At 38.4% G+C, this 23,076-nt stretch overlaps 1 protein-coding gene across 1 annotated transcript in view; it reads left to right on the plus strand.

The window, feature by feature from the left end:
* Positions 1-23,076, plus strand: part of LTV1 (LTV1 ribosome biogenesis factor) — a 55,369-nt gene that overhangs the window by 20,735 nt on the left and 11,558 nt on the right. The window contains exons 4-7 of the mRNA XM_081738507.1: positions 2,640-2,736; positions 5,856-5,994; positions 12,837-13,038; positions 19,408-19,725. Coding sequence (XP_081594633.1) covers positions 2,640-2,736; positions 5,856-5,994; positions 12,837-13,038; positions 19,408-19,725 — 756 coding nt within the window. The remainder of the gene's footprint in view (positions 1-2,639; positions 2,737-5,855; positions 5,995-12,836; positions 13,039-19,407; positions 19,726-23,076) is intronic.

Raw genomic sequence — 23,076 nt, forward strand, 5'->3', positions numbered from 1 at the left:
TTGAGAAATAGTTATTTCGTTTATTGCATTAAGCCTGTAATTCTGTGAGGTGCGTGCGTGTGTGTATGTTAGGGAGAATGTGTGCAGGCAACAATTATACACTAAAAAACGACACACCATGGATTTAAATAAGGAAAACATTGCTATGTACCTCCTGCAGCAGTTACAGACATTACGGTTCAAGCACAATGCAACAAATATATCAGAACAGGAAAGAGTAATCGCAGATGACATAATTAGATTCCTAGCGGATGAAGAATTGGAATTTGAAATGGAATACACTCTGGATATTCTAGAGGTGGCACATCATGAGATAAACAATCAAGAAGCTAGTGTGGAAGCGGAACGGTATGTGAATTGCTATTGGTCGAATACAGGGAGCAGGAATTCACTTATGCTGGATACCTGAGAATTATTTAATAATGAAGAGGTGCGAAGTACAATTCCACCTAGGAAATCAGTGGAAGTGTGACAAATTCCAAAAGGTACCACCGGCATATTTCAACCTTTGAATGTATTTCTTTTAGACAATACAAAACATTGGCGTACTATATGTGATTATGCAATAAAGGACGAACATTTCCATTCAAAACTGCATGACAGAGATACTATTGTCACTCTGCATTCCCTTGTGTACAATCAATTTCAGTCTCCTCGCTTCACAGGAAAGAATCAATTATTATTTTGTAAATCAGTATATATTGATGAGCCGATCGAATGGTTCGAAGTGCCGAAGAAGCACGCTTTCAATATTCCCGGCATTAACTTTTGTGATATTTCTGATGCTTCATTTTTCATTCGGTGCTCATGGTACTCTGCAAAATTCTGTGTTGACCATTTTATGAATGCTGAGGACTTTCATTTCTTGCATTGCCGTAATTTTGTCCAGTAAGAATGCTATCTCTGGAGCTATAGTCATTGTCACTATAGTTATCTGTTATCTGCTGCAAACAACGAATTTTTCAACATTGAAAGAACTGTAAGTTGTAAACCGTTCCAGATATGGACAAACCAATTAGTGTATGAGATTGGGTGGAAAAAATCATTGTTGTTTGATACCTCACATGGCCCTCTTTCCATTTAAAAAAGTTGACTTCGATCCAATATGGCAGATTTCAAGATGGCGACCATGATCTGGAATGCCATAAAAACATCCTTCCTAACTCGATTTACATAGTAGAAGTCATAACTATTGTTCCTCCATCTATTTCGAAAAAATATCGGTCTTGCAACTATCAAATTATATTGTACTTGGCTTTCCCACATTCGTGTTTCTATTTCGTTTTCCCATATTTCTAGTGCTCATTAGCAGCTAAAATTTTTGTCAATATCTTATATTCAACCCTACTCTAGGACAGTAGTTGTTTCCTTTTGCTAACGCAACGGCGAAGTGGTGAGGTCTACTTGTGAGAATAAAAAGATGAAACAAAAACTGAGATAGGAAAATGTCATAGGGCGCATCACATGGTGTTGTTGTGGTGACCCACAGGGCCCTCATTCAAGGGGGCCCAGGGGCCAACTTCAAATTTTCAAATGGGAACATGTATTGAATCATACCTCATTCAATAGTCCTTGAAATACGAAACAACTTTTGTAGGAAACAATTTTCGATTTGGGGCACCGTTTTCAAAATGGCCTCAAAAAGTCCTGTATCAGTTTGAAGTTGACACCTGGGCCCCCTTCACGGAGTTTCCTGAGGGTCACCACAACACCACCACTTGATATGGTTTATCATCGTTTCTATCTCAGTTTTTGTTTCATCTCTCTATTCTCAGCCGTTTCTGATTTAGGCCTATAAGCACTGGACGTTTTATCTGATACAGGACACTTTTTGCGGCCATTTTGAAAACGGTGGCCCAGATCGAAAATTGTTTCCTACAAAAGTTGTTTCGTTTTTCAAGTACTATTGAATGAGGTATGATTCAATACGTGTTCCCATTTGAAAATTTGAAGTTGGCCCCTGGGCCCCCTTGAAGGAGGGCCCTGGGGGTCTCCACAACAACACCATGTGATGTGGCCTATGACATTTTCCTATCTCAGTTTTTGTTTCATCTTTTTATTCTCAGCCATTTCGGATTTATAAGCACTGGACGTTTTATCTGATATAGGACTCACTTTTTGCGGCCATTTAAAAACGGTGGCCCAAATCGAAAATTGTTTCCTACAAAAGTTGTTTCGTTTTCCAAGTACTATTGAATGAGGTATGATTCAATACATGTTCCTATTTGAAAATTTGAAGTTGGACCCTGGGCCCCCTTGAAGGAGGGCCCTGTGGGTCACCACAACAACACCATGTGATGCGCCTTATGACATTTTCCTATCTCAGTTTTTGTTTCATCTTTTTATTCTCAGCCATTTCGGATTTATAAGCACTGGACGTTTTATCTGAAACACCCTGTATATCGATAGATAGGTAGCATTACAGTTATATTTTCATCTGTACAGTAGCTGTTTATGATCCTTGGGCATCATTCTAGAACAACCAGTATATACTGTATATTGTAACGGACGAGTGTCATGCATGAAAGTTCCTAAATTTACAGCAAGCGACTTGCTTTTGCTGCTGCTGCTAATGATCTAACAACGAATTACAGCCCCGTGTGCCTCGTACTATACAGTGGATGTTGTATATATTTCAGGAAGAAGAGGGTTCAAAACTTACATTACCTTCATCAGTGTTTGCATCCAAGGTGGAAGAGGAGGTTGGTCTCTTGAATAAGGCAGCACCTATAACAGGTAAGACGACATTTCTTCATCATTTGTAAATAAGAAAAAACGATAAATTCCACTCAAATGAGGCAAATAGTTGGGTTTTAAGATAATACGATTATATTTAAGTTTGTTTGTGTAATTTATGGGATAGCTCTCTTAATGTGTAAGGTAAACAAAAAAGTCCCAGTAATGTATGGAAGATAGGAATGCAGGTAAAATTATAATACTAATAAGGGAATATTTGATCGTAGACAACACATAAGGACATTTGCTACGGAATATTCCTGATTATTTTGAAGAGGTAGATTTGTATTCCTCTTAATGCCGTTTGAAAATCTCCTTATCCGTGCTGCCTTGATCAAGGCAAATGCATGTTTAACGGCGTTATGAATTAGGATTAGATTTCGGGGCTTTTAGCATCGATGTCCATGTTAGCCCGTCACGTGTGAGGGATGACGTCGCTCGGCGGTCACACTGACCGAGAAATTCGTGAGGAAGAAAGGAATGGGAAGAGAAGGAAGCGGTCTGGACCATTATGTGAAGTACCATTCCGGCATTTGCCTGGTGTGAATGAGGAAAACCCAGAAAAACCTCACTCAGGATGCTGCGAAACAAGCAGAGGGGGGTGGGGGTTAAAAAGCCACAGAACTCCGAAGCAAGCTAAGTGACTGAGATTAGGAATCCCCACAGAGCTCCGAAGCAAGCTAAGCGGTAGGAAGAAAAGCCTAGAGTTCCGAGGGAAACTAGAAGCTTGGGTGGAATATCTCCTAGAGCTCCGAGCAAGCTAAAGGAAGGATTGACCAGCCCTCTCCCTGAAAAATCTTTTATACATGTTTGACTGAGTGTCGCCATTGGGAATCAAACTCGGGACCGCTCGCACCAAATGCGAGTGTTAGCGACTACGCTATAACAGTGTTATCGAATCGTCATCTGTGTCACGATAAATGAAGTACCATCTCTTTGATGTACTCTTACAAGACGTTACAATACGATGACAGGTCCAAAATTTCGTGGTGGTCATTTCAAAAATACTGGTAACTGTCCGGAACTTGTACCGTTCGGTGGTTCGTTGAATCATTTTTATTATTATTATTATTATTGTTGTGTGTATTATGGGATTTTTATAAGTTAATTATTTTACTATTTGTATAAAGTTAATTATTAACTTATTAGCCCAATCCATCTATCGCAAATTAAATGGCTAATACATTCTTACAATATTACAAAACGTGTTGGTATTCCGTCTTGCTGGAACCAGAATTGATTGAGAAGTTCCAGCAATGTTCCGAAATGTATGTTTGTGTAGCGGAAATGTTATGCTATCTTGTTTCCGTTAGGCCCATTGGGTAAAGTAAAAGTTCTAGTCACGTTCTTAAAATGTTCTTTTCCAATTTTAGTATTAAAATTTTCCAATAGTTAAGTCGTATTTTTGTGTTCTCTGATATACTCTTTCTAGTTCCCCAAAGCATTTATCTTTTTTTGGGATTCTTCTTTCCTTTCATTAGGTGTGTATATGCTGTTGTTATGGTTCTAAATTGTCGTTTGAACTGTATTCTACGTATTTTTTCGTTGATGGCTTCAAAACCTAGCATTCCCTCTTTTAATTTCATTTTCATTAGTTGCATTTCTAGCTGTCCTTTTTCCCTTCTGGTCCACTATATACTGTCGTGCATCCTTTTTTATCTGTTCTCTAGGGCCGCGGTGGCTCAGTGATAGACGGTTCACCTCAGGTGCATGGGATTCTTGGTTAGATCCCATCTTGCGCCAAGTGAACTTTGTAGTAGACAAACACCTTGTACGTGGGGGTTCTTTCGTTTCCTCCCACTTTCTTCATTCCATCATTTCCTTTCTCATCATCACCGTCACCTTTAGCCTACCGGTATAACCGTGGGACGTAAAACTTTCATTTTTTTAAATTTATTTTTTATCTGTTTTGCCCCTACCTTATTATCTTATTTCTTAAAGAGATATTAAATCTGTTTTGTAATATAGCATCTAATTTGCTATTTCTTACATTCTTCGAGTTGTTTCACCGTTTTATCTTCCATATTGCTAGAGTAGTATATGTGTTTCTCATTTCCTTCAATTGTTCTTGTCCTTTTCCTTGCATTGGTCTTCCTCTGTGTAATCCATCTACCCAACGCTCATTTTGAGGTTCCAGAACTTACGTTTATTTTCTCGGGTGCGGTTGTTTTCCTCACGCCCAGTCCCTATCCTGGAGGGCCGGGATTTTTCTGTAGTTATTTATTCCTTTAACTATTGTAATCTCTGTATTAACTGCAAGGCAACACAACAGTGCCAGTTTTGATACTCTCCGCAAATCACCGGTATCCGCCGTAACTACCACCCAGATGGGCGCGTGGTGGGAGTCCAGCAACTTCTCCAGACTTTATAGAAACTAATCTGTCGAAATAAAGAAGCATTCCAGAGAAGAATTACATAAGTAACATGAAGAATAATTACCTAAAACAATTTTGGAGAGATCTTCGAGATACTTACCATGAAGTGGATGTGGAAAACGAATTCTTACCAGAATATAGGGGATATGGTGTCTCAGTGGTAGAACTCTTACCTTTGGTGTGCGGGGTCCCTGGTTCGATCCCCAGTCGGTAAGTTTCTAGACAGTATCGTGTCCGTGGGTTTTCTTGGGTACTCCCATTTCCTCCCACTTTTTCATTCCACCAGTTTTTCCATCATCATTCGCTTGTCTTAGTCATTCGTGTCCCCTAGCCTAAGAGGTATAATCATGGGACGTTAAACTGAAAGGTCTTATTTATTTAGGAGAGAATAGTGGAAACGTTACTCGATTCTAAAAGGTTACGTGATGGACTGATTTGCTAAATGATAAATCAGATAGCCAAGGTGGAAGGAGAAGAGGAAAGAAAAGGAAAAATAGCAGAAAAGCAGCTGTGATGCGTCCAGTTGGGCGACTCCATTTTTTAGTGGGGGTGACGGGTATATGAAACAGCACTCATGAGGATGCGTCACAGCTTTTTTTTTTTCCCTCTTTGATTTAATGTTCAACAAAGGCGCTAATAGAGTGCTTTATGTATGATTATTTCCTTTATTTTCTATTAAATAATCTAGGTTTGTTCTTTGGTTATTTGTATAGTTATACACATCGATTTCTTTAAAACAAACAGGGCCTCAACTTAATTTGGATCCTGATGTAGTGGCAGCAATGGACGATGACTTCGACTTCGATGATCCAGAAAACGAATTGGAAGATAATTTTATTGAATTGGCAAATGCCACACCGGAAGGATCGGATGTGGACGAATAGTAAGTTAGCAGACCATTCTTTTTTCATCCACTGCTGAATTGTATATAATTTGATAATGTGTGTTTTGATACATACGAGTAAATTATTATACTCTGTGTCACCCGAATTGGTGTGTGGCGTAAGCCAATAAGCTCGCAGTGCGCTGTTACCGAACCTTTAGTGACGAATCAAATCATTCATAATTGTCCAATTATCAATCAATTATGAATGATTAGATTCCTTCCTGAAGTTTAGTAACAGTGCACTGCGAGCTTATTGGCTGATATCATGTACCAATTCGGGTGACACGGAGTATAGCTTAGACAATGCTTTCAGGTGACTGAGTTTATGATTTTGTGCAATGAACAATATACAAAGATTAACTACGATTATATTATAGTGTTCGTATCGAAGTATTATTCCAAGTTGAGCCGCCGAAGTTTTTCCGAAAGCTTTAGTTTTAATTTAGCCGTAAAATGCGACAAATGCACTACTGCTAACATTATGATGTGTTTCTGTAATCGAGCTTAGATACTTTTATCTCTCGACAATTTCAATCACTGCTTTGGGATCTTCTTAACGGGAGACCAAGCGAGATTTTGAGAGGAAAAATATCTTGTACATATTCTAATGTTCTCCCTGTGTAGGGGTAGGTAGAGCTTTGGTAGAGTAAATTATAGTCCGGAATCGACTTGCACTACCGGTTTTATTATAAAAATCTTCTGTAAACAGTATTCTACAAGAATAGTACAATAATGTAATTTCTCTAATACAAGGTAGAGAATGGTGACCCAAGGCCCGAACAGCCTAGGGCACGATCTCCATCGAGCTCCGCAGCAAGCTGGAGTGAATTAGGAATACCCAATGCTGCGAAACAAGCAGAGAGGGGCGGGGGTTAAAAAGCCACAGAACTCCGAAGCAAGCTAAGTGACTGAGGTTAGGAATCCCCACAGAGCTCCGAAGCAAGCTAAGCAGTAGAAAGAAAAGCCTAGAGTTCCGAGGCAAACTAGAAGCTTTGAGTTGGGTTTCTCCTAGAGCTCCGAGCAAGCTAAAGGAAGGATTGACCAGCCGAGGTTGGTGATTGTCCATGGAATTCTCTTGGTTAAATATCCCTCCAGGTGAAGTGATGGCGCTGCTGTTCCCTCATCGTCATGTGATTGTAGGTATCGCTGACACGTGTTGAATGCTTTGTAAACACAGTCACATGTTGGATGTTTATAAACACAAGCACGTGTACATTACAATTTCTCGATCCTTTGGCACTAACGTCACTAAATCTTGTTAATTAGTCAAGAATATTATGTGTAAAATAACACTTTTACTAGGAGATATATTATGACCGCATTGTAATGTCAATTGAAGGAACACACGGTAATGATGAGTCTTGCGTACGATTATTATAGTTATCTTTTATTAGTAGTCATGCGTATGTTACATTGAAAAAGGACTACTTAGACTTAAATGTCTAGTTAAATATTAATATAAAAACAACACTAATATCGTTAACATAAGTTAAATAACTGTAATTAACTCAGTGTAAAAATCGAAAAGTTCTAAAAATTTACTCATTAGAGATGGAGTTAGAAACGAAAGATCATTCACTATTGCTTGTATTATTTTTTTTTCTAATCAGTTATCATTCTATACAAGCTATGAAGGTTAAGGTGGATCACCAGGTGTTCTCGGTGCTATGCTAAATGCTGGTTGTATAGTGTGGCGTTGCCAGATAGTGTCCAGTGTTTACTTATGTCAGATAATAAAGGAAGTTATCATGGAATTCTGCTTCTATACTTACTGGAGAAAATGTTAGACCCTTACCGGAATTTACAGCTAAGTTTTGCTTCTCGAACTGCAACGCTAGCATCCAGGAATTAAACGTACAAATTTGGCAACAACGCCTTATGGCGTTCGGCTCAAGTTTCTTCTCAAAATCTTTCCTTAAATGTAAATTAATATTTAAATAAAATGTGAAACATAACACGAGAAACGGTCAAACAATATATCTATTTCATAATAAGATTGTTACTTTAACATACTTTACATATACAAATAAACATTTCATAAAAATGAGCACTTCTAGTAAGATCGAACAGCAAGTGCCATCTTTTGTGCTCATTGTAAAACGAATGTAATATTTTCTTTTATTTGTTACATTTTTCGGTATCAGAAGACACAACCAAATAAATCAGTGTCCTGTGTTGTAGCTGAAACATTACTCTATCTTATAGTACAAGATTTATAATATGTAATGTTTCATTGCGCAGTAGTTAAGGAAATAAGCTAAAATATGTACTGACTTCCGGGTGGTGATCCACCTTAATAATCAATTTCTTGAATGCTATTTGTTGGGTATATGTACCTTGGGAATGAAAGGATTAAAGTAAAATAGTTCGCTTATCTTTTTTCCTGTCCATATATTTCATTTTTCAGATATCTAATGAGTTAAAGGTTAAAGTAGTAAAAACAGTAGTAAGATTAAATTGGATTTATTATTAGGGTAGCCGGCCATTGCGGGCAAAGATGGCCAAGCTGTACCTAGCAGAGTGGGTAAAAATGAGCGGAGCTATTTTAATAAATAAGCTGAGTCCTTCAGCCAGATAGCAGCTTCGACGTTCACTCAAATCCTCTATCCGGATAGGGAGATTTGCGTTTATGTCGGACGAATGAGAGAGATTTCTGGAAAAGCACATCTCCACTAGTTTTCCAGTGAAGACTGGAAGAGAGGATGAAATTGGTTATCCAAAACCTACAGACTCTGACAGGACATTGTCCGAGCCGTTAAATAACTAACATAAGTGTGAGAAAACTCACTCAGAGAGAATCGAACCCAAAGTATCTACTACTTATGAGCCACCCAGAAATAATGTGGTAGAGCAGGTTTGGTAATTTTTATTAAAACATATAGCCAGATAGTATGAGCATCGGTAGTCATCTTACCAGCGGTGTTTCAACCATAACATGTGGGTCCTTGGTTCGATCCCAACTCGCGCTAAGTGAGCTTTGTGGTGAATAAACACCGTATGCGTGGATTTTCTCGGGGTACTTCCGTTTCCTCGCACATTCCTAGCCCACCAATTATTTCATCATCCGTCTTCCTTAGCCGCAAGGGCATAATCGTGGGACGTTAAACTGAAAGAGTTCACTTCATTTGGTTTTCATTGAAGTTACTTTATGTAATAGTCATTGAAACACAGTGCATAACATGGAAGGTCCCAAAGTGTTCCAATATGGTATATATATGCAATGGATCTAAAGTAGTACAAGGGCTCTCCGTCTAGTATGCTTATTAAAATGTCAGAAGTCAAGTGGAGAGAGAGGGAGAGTGAACAACGAAAGGTAGAAAATAATAAAAATGACAATGAGAATAAATATTAAATAATATTTATCTTTACTATCCATAATTTTTAATGGTCTATCTCCTCTATGATAGTTTTCGATCACAAAAGTTGAGAAAAACTAGTTAAAAATCCCTAAATGAAGGGTCGCTATATTCTTGCTAGTTATTATGAAGTGACGAGAAAAATTCTGTTTCTTAAAAAAAAAATCGTTAAATGAAAATTTCCTATTAGTATGTGAAATTGACTAAATGTAAGAACACGGTTCAATTCAATTCTTGAATAAATCCCCAGTCCAACTAATTTTTAGTAAATGAAGAAAAATATTTAACTCTGAGTCAACTGATGTAAATCGGGTAGTGAGGCGGGTCTGGCCGAGAAGACCAATTCGAGACAGTCCCGTGAAGTTATGTTGATGGTCGCCAGAAACTATCATTTCGGGAGAAAAAAAAAAGCACCGGTGAGAGAGGTATAGCGGCTGAGTTGTAGAACATTCATCTCTGGTCAAAAGGTTCCTGATACGATTCCAGCTCATGTGAATTCCTGGCGAATATCTCGGGATTCTCCGATTTCCTACCACATTCTCATTCCTCCAGCTACTATATAACTAAAGTGTATTCAATGTAAGAAACACACTTGGGATAAACAAATGACAACAAATGTTAAACACTTGAGAGAGAGAGAGAGAGAGAGAGAGTAGATAGTAAATGTAGTAGAGAATAAACATTTTTATAGTATGTTTCGGTACAAATTTAATATATTTTGAATTGCTCTTAACAACCATTATAAAGAAAAACCGTTTTTAAAAAAGTGTAATGGCTGTCCTTAAGAAACGCAGAGATTGCAACAGTCATTTTAAGTCCCGCCCCCAACAGTCACCTTACAATGTGAAAACATAGCGGCTACATGTAGTGCTTCTGTTCAGTGTCAAGTTATGAAACATTCAAAAGGAAAACCATTGAAGAGCGGGGAAAAACGAATTGTTTTAAACGTGTTCAATAAACTGCTTTAAAACAATCCTACTGTGTTAGTGAATAATAGTGAAATTAACAGCAGAATATACTGGTGTGTCTGAGACTTTGTGAAATGTGCTATTCGGAGCAAAGTGCATTATTTCTTTCTAAGAAATGAACCACCTACACTAAACAAAATTTTGAGTTCCGTAAATAGTGACCCTATGTTGCCTAGTTTCAAACGAACTACGTTCTACACATTGTTGTTGGATATTGGTTTTCAGTTTCTCAAGAGAAATAAAGTGAACGTTATTTTAGATAGGGAAGACATTGCATTATGGCGGCGACGATATTTGAATGAATGAATGAATGAATGAATGATGGGGGTTAATGGGGACGGCAGCAACGAGGCTATATGTCCCCGTACGATATTTGAGAAATATTCGTAAACACAGAGCGGAAAATAGAACCATATATTACTTAGACGAAACCTGCGTGAACGAAGGTTACACTACATCCAATGTATGGGTAGACACAACTGTATGTTCTAAAAAACAGGCGTTTTTGTCTGGAAAATCAACCGGCCTAAAAAAATCCTACGGGCAAAGGAAAAGACTAATAGTTGTTCATATAGGCAGTGATAGTGGATTTGTAGATGGTGGTGCTCATATGTTTGAATCTAAGCGCGGTGGTGATTACCATGATGACATGAATGGTGACGTTTTTCGTGAATGTTTTGAAACAATATTGCCTAAACTTGATCCCGGGTGTGTTATTGTAATGGATAATGCTTCATACCATAGCGTAAGGCTCGAACGACGTCCAAACTTCTCATGGCGAAAACAAGAAATTGAGTGGTTAACAGCAAAGAAAGTGTCTTTCTCAGAGTCCGATGTTAAAGTGGAACTACTGAATAAAGCGCAAAGCATTGCTCTCAACAACGAAAACCTATATGTAGTAGACAGCATCGCAAAACAGGCTGGGAGAATGATTGAGAGACTGCCCCCCTACCACAGCAATTTGAACCCTATAGAAACTGTGTGGGCGTTTGTTAAGGGTTTTGTAGCCAGAAACAATACCACGTTTAAGTTATGTGACGTTCGGCTGCTGCTTGAAACTGGCTTGACTCAAGTGACACCAGATATGTGGAAAAACAATATTCGTCATTCGGACACCCATCTCCCGAAATTAACTTCTAGCTATGCTTGCTTTATAACCGAGATATATCTTGCTTTTGAGATCGAGGAACGCACGGAAAAGGAACAGCTGACCGAAGCAGAAATCTCGCCGTGAAGCACGTGCTTGACGCGGAGTGATACAAACTGTTTTGTTTATCTCAGGTGTGGTTCTTACGTTGAATACACTTTATTTACTTTCAGCCAGGGTTGGCTGGTTTAAAAAAAAAAAACTGGTTTAAACAAAAAAAAAAAAAAACGAATAATGCGTTAAATGGTGAACTTCATGATGACGTTTCCTCATATCAAACCATCTACATTAGTTTTGTCTACCTTTCATCTTTTAATCAAGTGGTCCCGTGTTCAATTCTCGATCGAACCACAACCCTTCTTTCAAGTGTAAACCAAGTAGCGGTTCGGGTGTCCCTTTAAGCGAGTCTTCTTGATAACCTCTGTATTTCATAAGGATCTTAAGCCTAAACATACGAAACGAAACCAAACTATATATTTCTATATATATAGCTATATATTTCGAATTTATATATATAATTCTGTATAATATGTTTGCTTGTGTAACTGTTTATATTTTTGTCCTTCTGAAATGACTCTTGACAATTATATTGACAAGTAGGCCTATGTAAAGATCAGTACAACGTGTTTTTATCAGAAGTCCTTCGTGAATGAGTCAGCAAACTCATCGCATTTGTGACCAATTAGTGCCGGTTTCGTGTCCAAATGGACAATTTTCTTGGATGTAAGCCGAGAAGCGGTTTGGATTTCGCTTTAAGCTTATGTAACCCCTTGCAGCATAACTCGGTTGCTGCTAAGGCGAAACAAACATTTCTCTCCATATGTAATATAAATACATACAGCAAATTATTTACACACAAAAAACCTGGTTTAAACAAAAAAAAAATTAAAAAAAAATTGCCAACTCTGCTTTCAATAGAAAGTGCAGTATGTATCCGCAAGTTTTTAAGGTGTAGGGCAATGGCGGATCGGGGGAGGGGGGGTGAAGAGGAAACTTTTTTAATATTTTATATATAAATAAAACCCATCCCAGAGTTTGGAGCATGTAAAAGTAGCTCTAAGTATAAGTATTACAACCTACCGCCCCCCCACCCCTTCCAGAAGTCCGTCCTACGCAATTAACCACAGAAAAAATAAACCAAGTCTCCGATGATATCCACAGGGTAATAGATGGACAAATCATATTGAACCAATCAAAAACTAAACGCAATAAGATAACAAAAGTTTTTACTCTGTTTAATAAATTGTGCCCATTCAGTCATAAACGTCAAACGTAAAGATTTTACTTTTAATTTAATTACCGATGGCTTTTACCACCATATCATAGACCAGTATTAAATTATTCCAAATTTCTGAATTATTTTCTTAGCGATGAAGAAGATGAATTTGGTGATGTATCATCAGGTGCAGAAAATGAGGAAGAAGAGAATGATGATGTGGCAAGTCTGGAAGGCCCCCAACACACGTTCATGGAGGAAGAAACGAAATCACGTTTTACTAATTATTCCCTCTCAAGCTCTGTGATTCGAAGGAATGAGCAGCTGAAACTTCTCGACGCTAGATTTGAACAGGTAAGTGCTTCTGAATAGCCAATGACAGTGCTTTTTGCAATTTTTAGTGGAATTATTCGTAAAAGACCAACTTTTGTTAAAGAAACCAGTAATACCTTCTTCATTTTTTTTTAATACAGTTGCAGTAAAACCTGCCTTTAGCGGATTGTAACGGGACATGCAAAAAGGGCATCTCCACCCAATTCATTGTTGACTCTCTACTTGCTTGACCGGTGAGTACCAATGTCGATATGAGTATGTAGAGAACCGGTAGACACTGTAAGTCACAAATACATTAGTTTCGATGACGCGAAATGAGGTGTGTTCGAACAGGAGTCGGAAAACCGACAATGATGTAATCACTTCTCGGGTCACCGTGCGCCACTGGAGAGGCTTTCGGTGGAGATCTTTGGGTCTATCTTCATCTCCTGACTCTGCTGCGTAATTCTGTGCGCATACTACCCATGAAACCACAGAGATTCATCAGGATCTCACAAGAAGTGATGAGAACCGGCCCAGAAGCGCGTATTGTTTACCTATGAGGGCGCGTATCTGCGGTGACCAACGAACTCCGTGCTCATTGTGGTTATGGGGAGAACGGGAAGACACGCTAGTCTCGGAATATGCAAATCCCGGTGTCACATTCGAAGTTGTTCCAGTTCCGGAGCTCAAAATGGCCAAACACTGCTGATCGTTCTCGGCTATTTCGACCCATGTGTCAGCTGAGCTTGCTTTTGGTTCCAGGTGGAACCCATTCTTGCGCTTAGTTGTAATATCCAGCAGGCCCGTAGCTAGGAGTGTACTATGGTGAAAGCTTAGTTCAACTTGTACCCTGACACACACACACACACACACACACCAAGCTCTGCTGACGCATGGGTCGAAATAGCCAAGAGCGATTGTCTGGCTGTTTTGGGCCCTGGCACTGAAACAACTTCAAATGCGACATCGCGGTTCGCATATTCGGAAACTAACGTGTCTCCACGTTCCCCCCATACCCACATTGCCTAGGGAGCCGTCGGTCACCGAAGGTACGCTCGCCCCACAAGTAAACAATACGTGTTTCTGGGCCTGTTCTCGTCACTTCTTGTGAGAATTCTGCTGGATCTCTGTGGTCTCATGGTTAATGTGTGGCATAGAATTACGCAGCAGAGTCAGGAGATGAGGATAGATCCAAAGATCTCCACCGGAAGCCTCTCCAGTGGCTCACGGTGACTCGAGAAGTGACTACAACACTAGAGTCTACCGATTCTGTACATACCCATATCGACACTGGTACTCACCGATCATGAAAGTAAGGAGTCACTGGAGATTCTCTTTCCGTTAAAAATAGGTTTTTGATTAAGGAAGGTAGGCCTATGGTAAAAGTAATGTATATAATAGATATACTGTGTTTAAATAAAACGCTGTATCTACTTAGTCAGTTTACAGTATTTACTACTACTACAAATTAACACATGCAAAACTCAAAAATACTCTACCACGTTAACGTATTTTTTTCCAATAGTCAAGAAGGGTTTTCTGTACAAATTGCTCCATGGCTGCTCGACTTCTCACAAACACTTTAGTCTGAGAAACCACACTAAGCATATCAGTGTCAGTTCCACGTAAGGCAAATTGTTGCATTTCTTGTAAACTTTTAACAGCATCTTGATAAGTTTTTAGCCTACACTTTTTTCCAACTGAATGACACATTCCATCTCCTCTTCGAGAACTCCTTCGTGGCTAAGGGTTAGCGTATGCGCCTTTGGCGTGGGAGACCCGGGTTCGTGCTGAAAGGGGCGTTAAACTCAAAATCAACTCAACTCCATCTGCACTTTTCTTCAAATTTTTCGTATAATTCTCAATTAAGACATCTATATTTGTTGTGTCTTTTTCGGTTTGCACATCACTGCTGGTTTGCTGATAATGTAGTATATATATATATAATCTCTCATAGAACGTCTAAGAACTTTCTGAACGCTGCATTGTAGAACTTGAATTTTTCCGTTGAAAGCCTTATTTTGAGTTCGGTTGTCCACATAACACAGTTCTCGTTTAATGAAGGAAATTTAATACATATTTCACCTCTAAATTTAAGGGACTGTGAAACATTTCCGTTTAAGAAAAGTTTCCGTTTAATAAAAGGTCCATTGAAAGCAGGTTTTACTATACTGAATTTACGGTGACTATTGCTATCTTATCACTTGTTAGTACGATAAGCTTAGGATTTGACAAGTCTAAGTTTTGCTGTGAGAACGAGCTTTTAATGTAATAAATACTTACCGATTACAGCAACCTTATTTTCATAATCGTCCCATTTCATGCCCGTCTGAGATGCGAATACGAACTGCCGTTGTTCCACTTCAATTTCACACCTCAACTCAGGATCATTATCATCACCTGTATAAGGCGTGTGAGGATAATTGCACAATAAAAGACTCAATTTTTTAAAGTATTTCTCCACACATTTTCCATTAAAGAGAATACACCATCTGACTCGCTTTGTTTTGGCTTTTTATTGTTTCATGTAGCATTTTAAATGCTTATCTTTTATTTGGCAGTCCGACCATCTCAGCACTTTTTACTGGAATGGGGACAAGTGCCCTTAATGATGACGTCCCCATTACAACCTCCAGTCAATTAATCTGAACCCATGACGATATTGTGGGGAAGATCCTGAATTGAATTAAGAATGAAAAATATGAAATTTCTATTAAGCATATATTTAATATTCACTGGAAATATTTCTGCACTTTCTGACACACTTTTACATTTTTTTTTTAACATACCTCGTCCTTTGAATCGTCACCAACAAACAATCTTGCCCTCCCTGATAGTCTAGTGACTAGAACGCGAGCTTTTGGCGCTTGGGGTCCCGGATTCGATTCCCGGTGGGAGAGCGTTGAACGACCAAAGTGGTTCGGATTCCACTATAATCGGTAGGTCTACGTCTTCTTTAGCCAACCCGGCATAATCGTGGGACATTAAACTAAATCTGATCGTCCCACCCTTTAGTTAACAGCGTCGTAAAGGCCAGTGCTGTTCACAACGGAATAATGTTGCACACAAATACCTCCTTAGCTCATCTACTTCATATTTTAATCTTAGAACGTACAACGTCTTTCCGGCAGGACGTAACGTCCTAAGTTCTACCATGTTTATCTATAAATTAGAATACTTTGTGTACGTCCAGCAGGACGGAGAGTTTTCCTAGTCGAAAGAACATGAACTCTAGTTTCAGCGCAAGAGAGAATTATGTTGGTATTACTGTTAGTTCAATAATGGCGAGATGTTTTCTAAAGGTGATCGTCTGTACGTTTACGCTTCTTATTTTGATCCAGCAAACACTAATAATGTGTGGAGTAGAGCGAACTTCGGTGATAACTGGGAAACACCTAAACCTATTCTTATATTGTTTATTGTATATTTTAAAATGCGTACTGCTGAAAGGCTTCCGTCCTTCCAGATGTACAAACTTACGTTCTTTCCATTGAGGAGGTGCGTCCTGCCGGCAGGACGGCGGCTCGTGTACAGAAGTCCTTCCAGAAGAGCCTTCCGACAGGACAGAGGCTTGTACGTTCTATCATTAGGGACGTTTGGTAAAACCCTGGAGCTTGTTGGGTAGGGTACGGAACAAGGCTCTGGCAGAGAAGGGGGAGACAGCCTGACAGGATGTCTTTGTAGAATGATATGAATAATGTCTGTGGTTAGAGAAGAAAAATGCACTATAATATGTATTTTAATGTATGAGATTTGATTCTACATTAAATTCATTATTTATTATCGAATTGAAATAGTGGAATTTATAATGAAAAGCAGGGTGCGAAAGCCTTGGGGAATGGGACAATTCCCCCCATTAAATATTTTTTGACAAAATTCCCCCCACTAAAACCTTGCTGGGGGGGGGATAATACAGTGAAATAATGTCAGAAGTTTGCAAAATAATTACAGTAATTCATATCTAAGTAACGTGTATGTCATATTTATTAGGTAACACATTTGTACAAAAATGAAGTGAAACACCGGTCTATGCTTTCACCCAGCAGACGTATTGTTTGGAACCCAAAAATATGACTTTTGGAATCTGGCACTTAGGTTTACAGCGAAAGCAACGAAATGACTTGACTCGTCCATTGTAGCTTCCTGCCTCACCAAAAAACACCCCCAAAAACCTACTGTGATACTATTCCTAAACTATTTGACATACTTTTGTTAGTTCTCTCTACTCGAAATTTCCTGTAAATAGAAAGTCTTACCGCAAAACAGAACGGAAATAAGCTAAATAAGCTATTGTTGTCCTCTGTATAAATATGATCACCTTTTGTTTCGAAGCGAAAGTATATTCATACACAAAGCAGACACGGTTACATAATGTATTCACTCTGGTATCAAAATTTACTTCACTTTGACATTTTACTATTAGAAAAAAACTTAAACTTGTCAAATTTACATACTGTACATAGTAAAAAGTTTATACTAACCAGTCACTGCCTTGTTCTTGTTTTATTAATATCGGTTTTTATTATTCTCTGCCTGTTGTTTTGTATACGCTCTTGTATACAACTCTTGCGTCCATGCTCTACCTGCCACCGAAACACCTCTTGTGTCTGTCTTTGTTTTAATTTTGCATGCCACTTCTGTTCTGCTTTTGTCAGTGGTACAGTTTCCCGAATTTTCATTGAAGGTTCTTCAAAATGTTTAGGAATATCAAATCAAAACAAAAGTGAAGTATGATCACTTGCAACAAGTAAAGAAGCCTTAAACGAATATACGTATCAGTTGGCGGGTGGGTGTGTTAAGTCAAAAATTAGTGTTTTAGAGAAGGCGCATTTGAGGGTTCAGACATAAATCCAAAATTCGCTTTTAGAAAAAAAAAAAATTAGCTCTGGTAGCTTTTCATATTAATAAGACTGTTTTTTGGTTTTATGACTGAAACCCAAAACCGGATTTTGGATTTATGTCTGAGCTTTCAAATGCGATTTCTGCAGATAACTGATTTTTGACTTAACGCACTTTACACACTCACCCGCCAATTTATTTCAAGATAGGAAACAACACAAAATTTATGCCAAGTCTGTAAAGGAACTGATAATAAAATAATTTAATGTGCAGCAACTAGGTTCCTAAGAAAATGTTAAACCAAATAAGTCAATTGAACAAAACGGCATTCTTCCAAAAGCCAGCTAGGTATTTTAATTTGCCAACTTGTTAAGAAATTGGTAACTTTGTTGGGTAAGCTTCCCCTTTACCCCCCTTAACGATGCCCCTGGGTATATGTTGAAAATAAGAATAAGGCGTGGCATGATGCTCTCTTGATATATATATTAGGGATGGCCAATTCCGGAATTTTTACTTTCCGGAAAGTAAAATCGGGAAATTCCGAAATTCGGAAAAATTCCGGATTTCGAAAAAATTCCGGATTCCGGAAATCCGGAATTTTTCCGAAATCCGGAAAGTAAATTTTCCGATTCCAGAATCCGGATTCCGGAAAATTTTGGCCATCCCTTATATATATATATATATACGAGACTCTCCAGAAAGTACCAGACGTTTTGAAATAAAAAAAAGCAATAGAATGAACAAACCAAATTGTATTATACATTTGAAAGGTACACCCTTAACCAATTTTTTCACATAATCGTCATGCAAATTAAGGCACGTATCATACCGTGGCCACATTGATCAATACTGTCGCCGTAGAAATTTGCCTCCTGCAATCTCACCCACTAGGTTACACCGGCATGCAGTTCGGCGTCAGTATCAAAATTGTGTGTAGCGAGCCATGTCTTCATTGCTGGTAACAGGTAGTAGTCGCTTGGCGCCAAATCTGGGCTATATGGTGAGTGATCGAACACCTCGCATCCAAAATCCAAGAGCTGTCGGTTACGTTCGACTGTGTGTGCACGTTCGTTGTTGTGAAAACACAACATCTTCGCGCTAAGTTTTCCCCGGCGCTTGTTTTGAATTGCGCGCCTTAACGTTCTCAGTTTTTCACAATACCTCACAAAACCTAGTCAAAGAACGCACCTCATAAGCGGCGGGATTTTCTATTGCAACGCATATTGTAACACGTCACAGAAAGCACAGTAAGAGCGTTTCCTCACGTTACCATAGCTGGATGCGTATTGAGTAGCGTTCTGACAAGATGGCGACTAGCCCCGCCCACTGCTGGGATAGGCCAAAATGTCTGGGACTTTCTGGAGAGCCCTCGTGTATATATTTCGTGTATTTGCATTATGTTTTTATCTCTTACAGGTTTTCACTAAGAAATGATATATCAAGGATGCCCCAATAACTTTAGAATAAAAGCTACATGGTTATAATTTTATTCATGATATCAGTTTGTTTCTTTACACCGTTTTAACATTAATAAGTACAGGAATTTTAAATATTTGTTATAAATTGCAGATGTTTGAAGCGTATGACGACACGGAGATTGGAGCGTTGGATTGTGAAGAAATCGAGGGTCATGTGGCTCCGGATTCTGAGTTGTTGATGCAGTGTGTGGAGGAGTTTGAGAAGGAGATGGCAGCCGATAAACAAAAGATAGAAACAAATACAGGATCAGCAGTTATTCAGGACAACTACGGGGAGTCTGAGAGCAATGACGATGATCTAATTACCATAGAAGTGAAGGAACCCGGAGAGAAATGGGACTGTGAGTCGATTCTTTCCACCTACTCCAATTTGTATAATCACCCCAAATTGATTGAGGATCCACCGACAGTAAGTAGAAGTTTCGAATGTTTGTAAAGCGCTTATTTGTCTTTTGCGAGCAGTATATCTATACTTTCTTCTTTTCTTTCAGTGGACCCACGTAGCGTAGTCGCTAACGCACTCGCCTTCGGTGCAAGCGGTCCCGGATTCGATTCCCGGTGGAGGCACTCGGTCGAAAGTGTAAAGCGCTTTCCAGGCCAGCCACTCTGAATGAGGTTTTCCTGGGTTTTCCTCATTCACACCAAGCCGCTCCCTTCCGTCCCCAATCGGTTCTTCCTTCCCTTTTCCCGGATAGTATGCCCGCCGAGGGACGACATCCCTCAAACATGACGGGCTAAATGGCCTAGATACCTAAATGAGAAGCTCGGAAATCTAAATTCTAGATCCTTTCTTCTTTTGACTTGTAGAGTTATGCAGTCAGTCATACTTTTCTACCGGGTGTCCCAAAATTCATGAAAGAAGTAATTTTGACAAAAAACACAGGTTTATAACTGATTTTTTTTATTGGTTCATAAAGAATGCAATATATGGAATAGCATATCAGCTAAATTGCCTCCACGCTTTGCTAGCACATACGCACTCTTTTGTTGAAATTTTGTATGACCGTTTTGCATAAATGTGGCTGAATTTTATTGGTACAAAGCTCAATTTCCTCCTTCAAGGCGTGGATGATGGTGCGCTTGTTGGCATAAACCTTAGTTCTCAAAAATTCCAAAGAAAACAGTCTAAGGAAATTACACGACCAGGGAGTGATTCGTGCGGTGCTCGAATCATTTTTTGGGTTGTATGGAATGTGGCATCGTCTTGTTGAAAGCACATGTCGTCCACATTCTCATCTTGCAATTTATGTACAAAAAACTAGTTTATAATGTCGCGATAGCGAGCACCATTAACTGTTATTGCCTGACCAGCCTCATTTTCGAAGAAGAATGGTTGGATGATACTTCCAGCTCAAAATACGCACCAAACAGTGACACGTTGTGAATGCATTTGTTTCTCAAAAATTATTTGTGGATTTTAAACCTCAAATACGACAATTTTGTCGATTAACAAAGGCATCAAGATTAAGATGAACCTCAATGCGGAAGATAATTTTGTTCGGCAAAATCAGCATCCACTTGTTGTTCCAGAATCCATTCAACGAACTTTTTAAAACATTGCCCAACAATAAAAACGCGTTGTTCTTTCGTGTAGCGCTCCATTCTTATTAACCTTGAACTGCCAGCTGTCACGCTTTTATTTGTTTTTCTCGTTGGCAACACCTTACGGACAAATAGCGCAAAATTCAAATCTTCCGTGAATTTTGGGACACTCAATATCTGTCTCAAATTATAATTACAATCTTTTAGATTACATTCTTTTATATGCAAGCTAGAGGAGACAGTTTTCTTCTAAAAGATAAATTCCCTTTGTAATACCCGAGTAGAACGGAGGAAAGCAAAGAATCATATCCTGGACTTACTTTATCAGCTTTTCAATTCGAAACTGAATACGACACTTCAATATAAGATAATGTGACCCAGATGATCAGTGGACAAATTGTCGTCCACTTCAGGCTTTGCAAATCACTTTAAAAATTTAACCATGATGCTGGAAGCAAATACTCATAGAACACAGTATTTACAGGGTGTATATCGGTCACGAAAGCCACGAATGTCACGAAATCAGAGAACGGTCATGAAAGTCACGAAAAAGTCATGAAATTTAGCTTTTGGGTCGCGATTTTTTTTTTTTTTAATTGTACAAATGTAAGTACAGATTCAAAAATTTTGTTCTATAAATTGTCAACTTTCACTACCAAAAATGTCTATCGTCGGCTTTAGACGCTACCAAATCGCAGGCAAAGTACATTTATATCGCATGGAGGAAAATTCGGCCTAATTCGCACCCAAATTCGCTCTTGTAAATATTAGGAAATTTTATGATTTGCTAAAGAAAAGGTCACGAAATTTCATTTTGGAAATTTAGTAAACACCCTGTATTTAGGAACATTTTATTGTTGAAGTAAAACAGCTGAAATTCAACATTGACTAACCCGTTTTATGAATAATATTACATTCATTGATGGACTAAGGGTCGGTCCATGTCAATTCATCCAGGTCATGAAACCCATAGTCTCGGAATGGCATGAGGATTTTTCTGTTTACTCTACTTGCCATCCTTATTGATCACACCAAATTTTAATTTGATATCTTATATACTTTTTTAGTTAATTTTTTTTTTTAGTTTGGTAAAATATACGTTTTTGTTGTTGCCGAGGGTTAAAGAGATTACGACATTGATATACTAAAAAGATCATAACTTTGTTAATTCTCATCATATCACAATGATTTTTTCACTAAAATGATCACAATAAGATACAGAATAAGGTAAAAATACATTCAGTTACTTGTACTTGAATTGTTGTAGTGAATATTAGTTCAAAACTGGATATTACGATTTTTTAAAAGAAAAAACATAAAATTTTAAAATACAGTAAAAACTTAAAGGCACTACATAAACCAAAGTATTTTATATGTATTTATAAGCCTAAAGGCATGAGCTAATGTGTTCTGAAAGAAAAACTGTGGGTTTTTAACTGCAAATATTTTTAAACCATTTATCTTTAGAGTACGGCCAGGTATTTCAAGAAAATCGTAGACCTTCACGTTGGCAGGCCTGGCGTTGTCCCTAATTGTCACAGGGACATAAACCATATCTCGTTACAAAGCTTATGGAACGCAGATTCCAACAAGGTAACCTCTGTGCGCCCTTGTTTCCAACCCACAGAAGAAGAAGAAAAATTGCTTTTTTCAAAAAAAATATTTTGTCGGACTCTGGCAACACTGTTCATTGTCATACGCAGGGAAAAAAAATTCTCGCATACACACCAGACATTGGGTGGAATCATATAAAAAATAAAGGGCCTAGGTACAATAGCTTGCGAGATAAAAATTCGAAACCTCGTATATACTATGGTCAACCTGTATATATTTTACGAAGGAACTGTGGTCTACCCTCAGGTTGGCAACCCTGGTGACTTCCCTAATTGTCACAGAGACGCGAATGACACCTCGTTGTAAAGCTTACGGAACACTGATTCCAATGAGTTAACTTTTGTGCCCCCCTCCCCCGGTTCCCAACCCACAAAAGAAGAAAATTGCTGTTCACTATGAGTTTAATGAATTATAAATATTCATAACATACAACAGATTGAATATAATCAGTGAACGAAAAAAGAATTTACCAAATCATCTTAAAGTCCTGAAGTGGTTCATTTACTATTTACACCATAGAGGTCCTGAAGTAGAATTACAGAAAATGTTTAAATAAAACACTAACAAGATTTTATTTCTGGACTTGCATGTGTTTCAACATCTT

Source organism: Thermobia domestica, chromosome 2, assembly GCF_964235325.1.
Source record: "Thermobia domestica chromosome 2, izTheDome1.hap1.1, whole genome shotgun sequence".
Lineage (NCBI taxonomy): Eukaryota > Metazoa > Arthropoda > Insecta > Zygentoma > Lepismatidae > Thermobia > Thermobia domestica.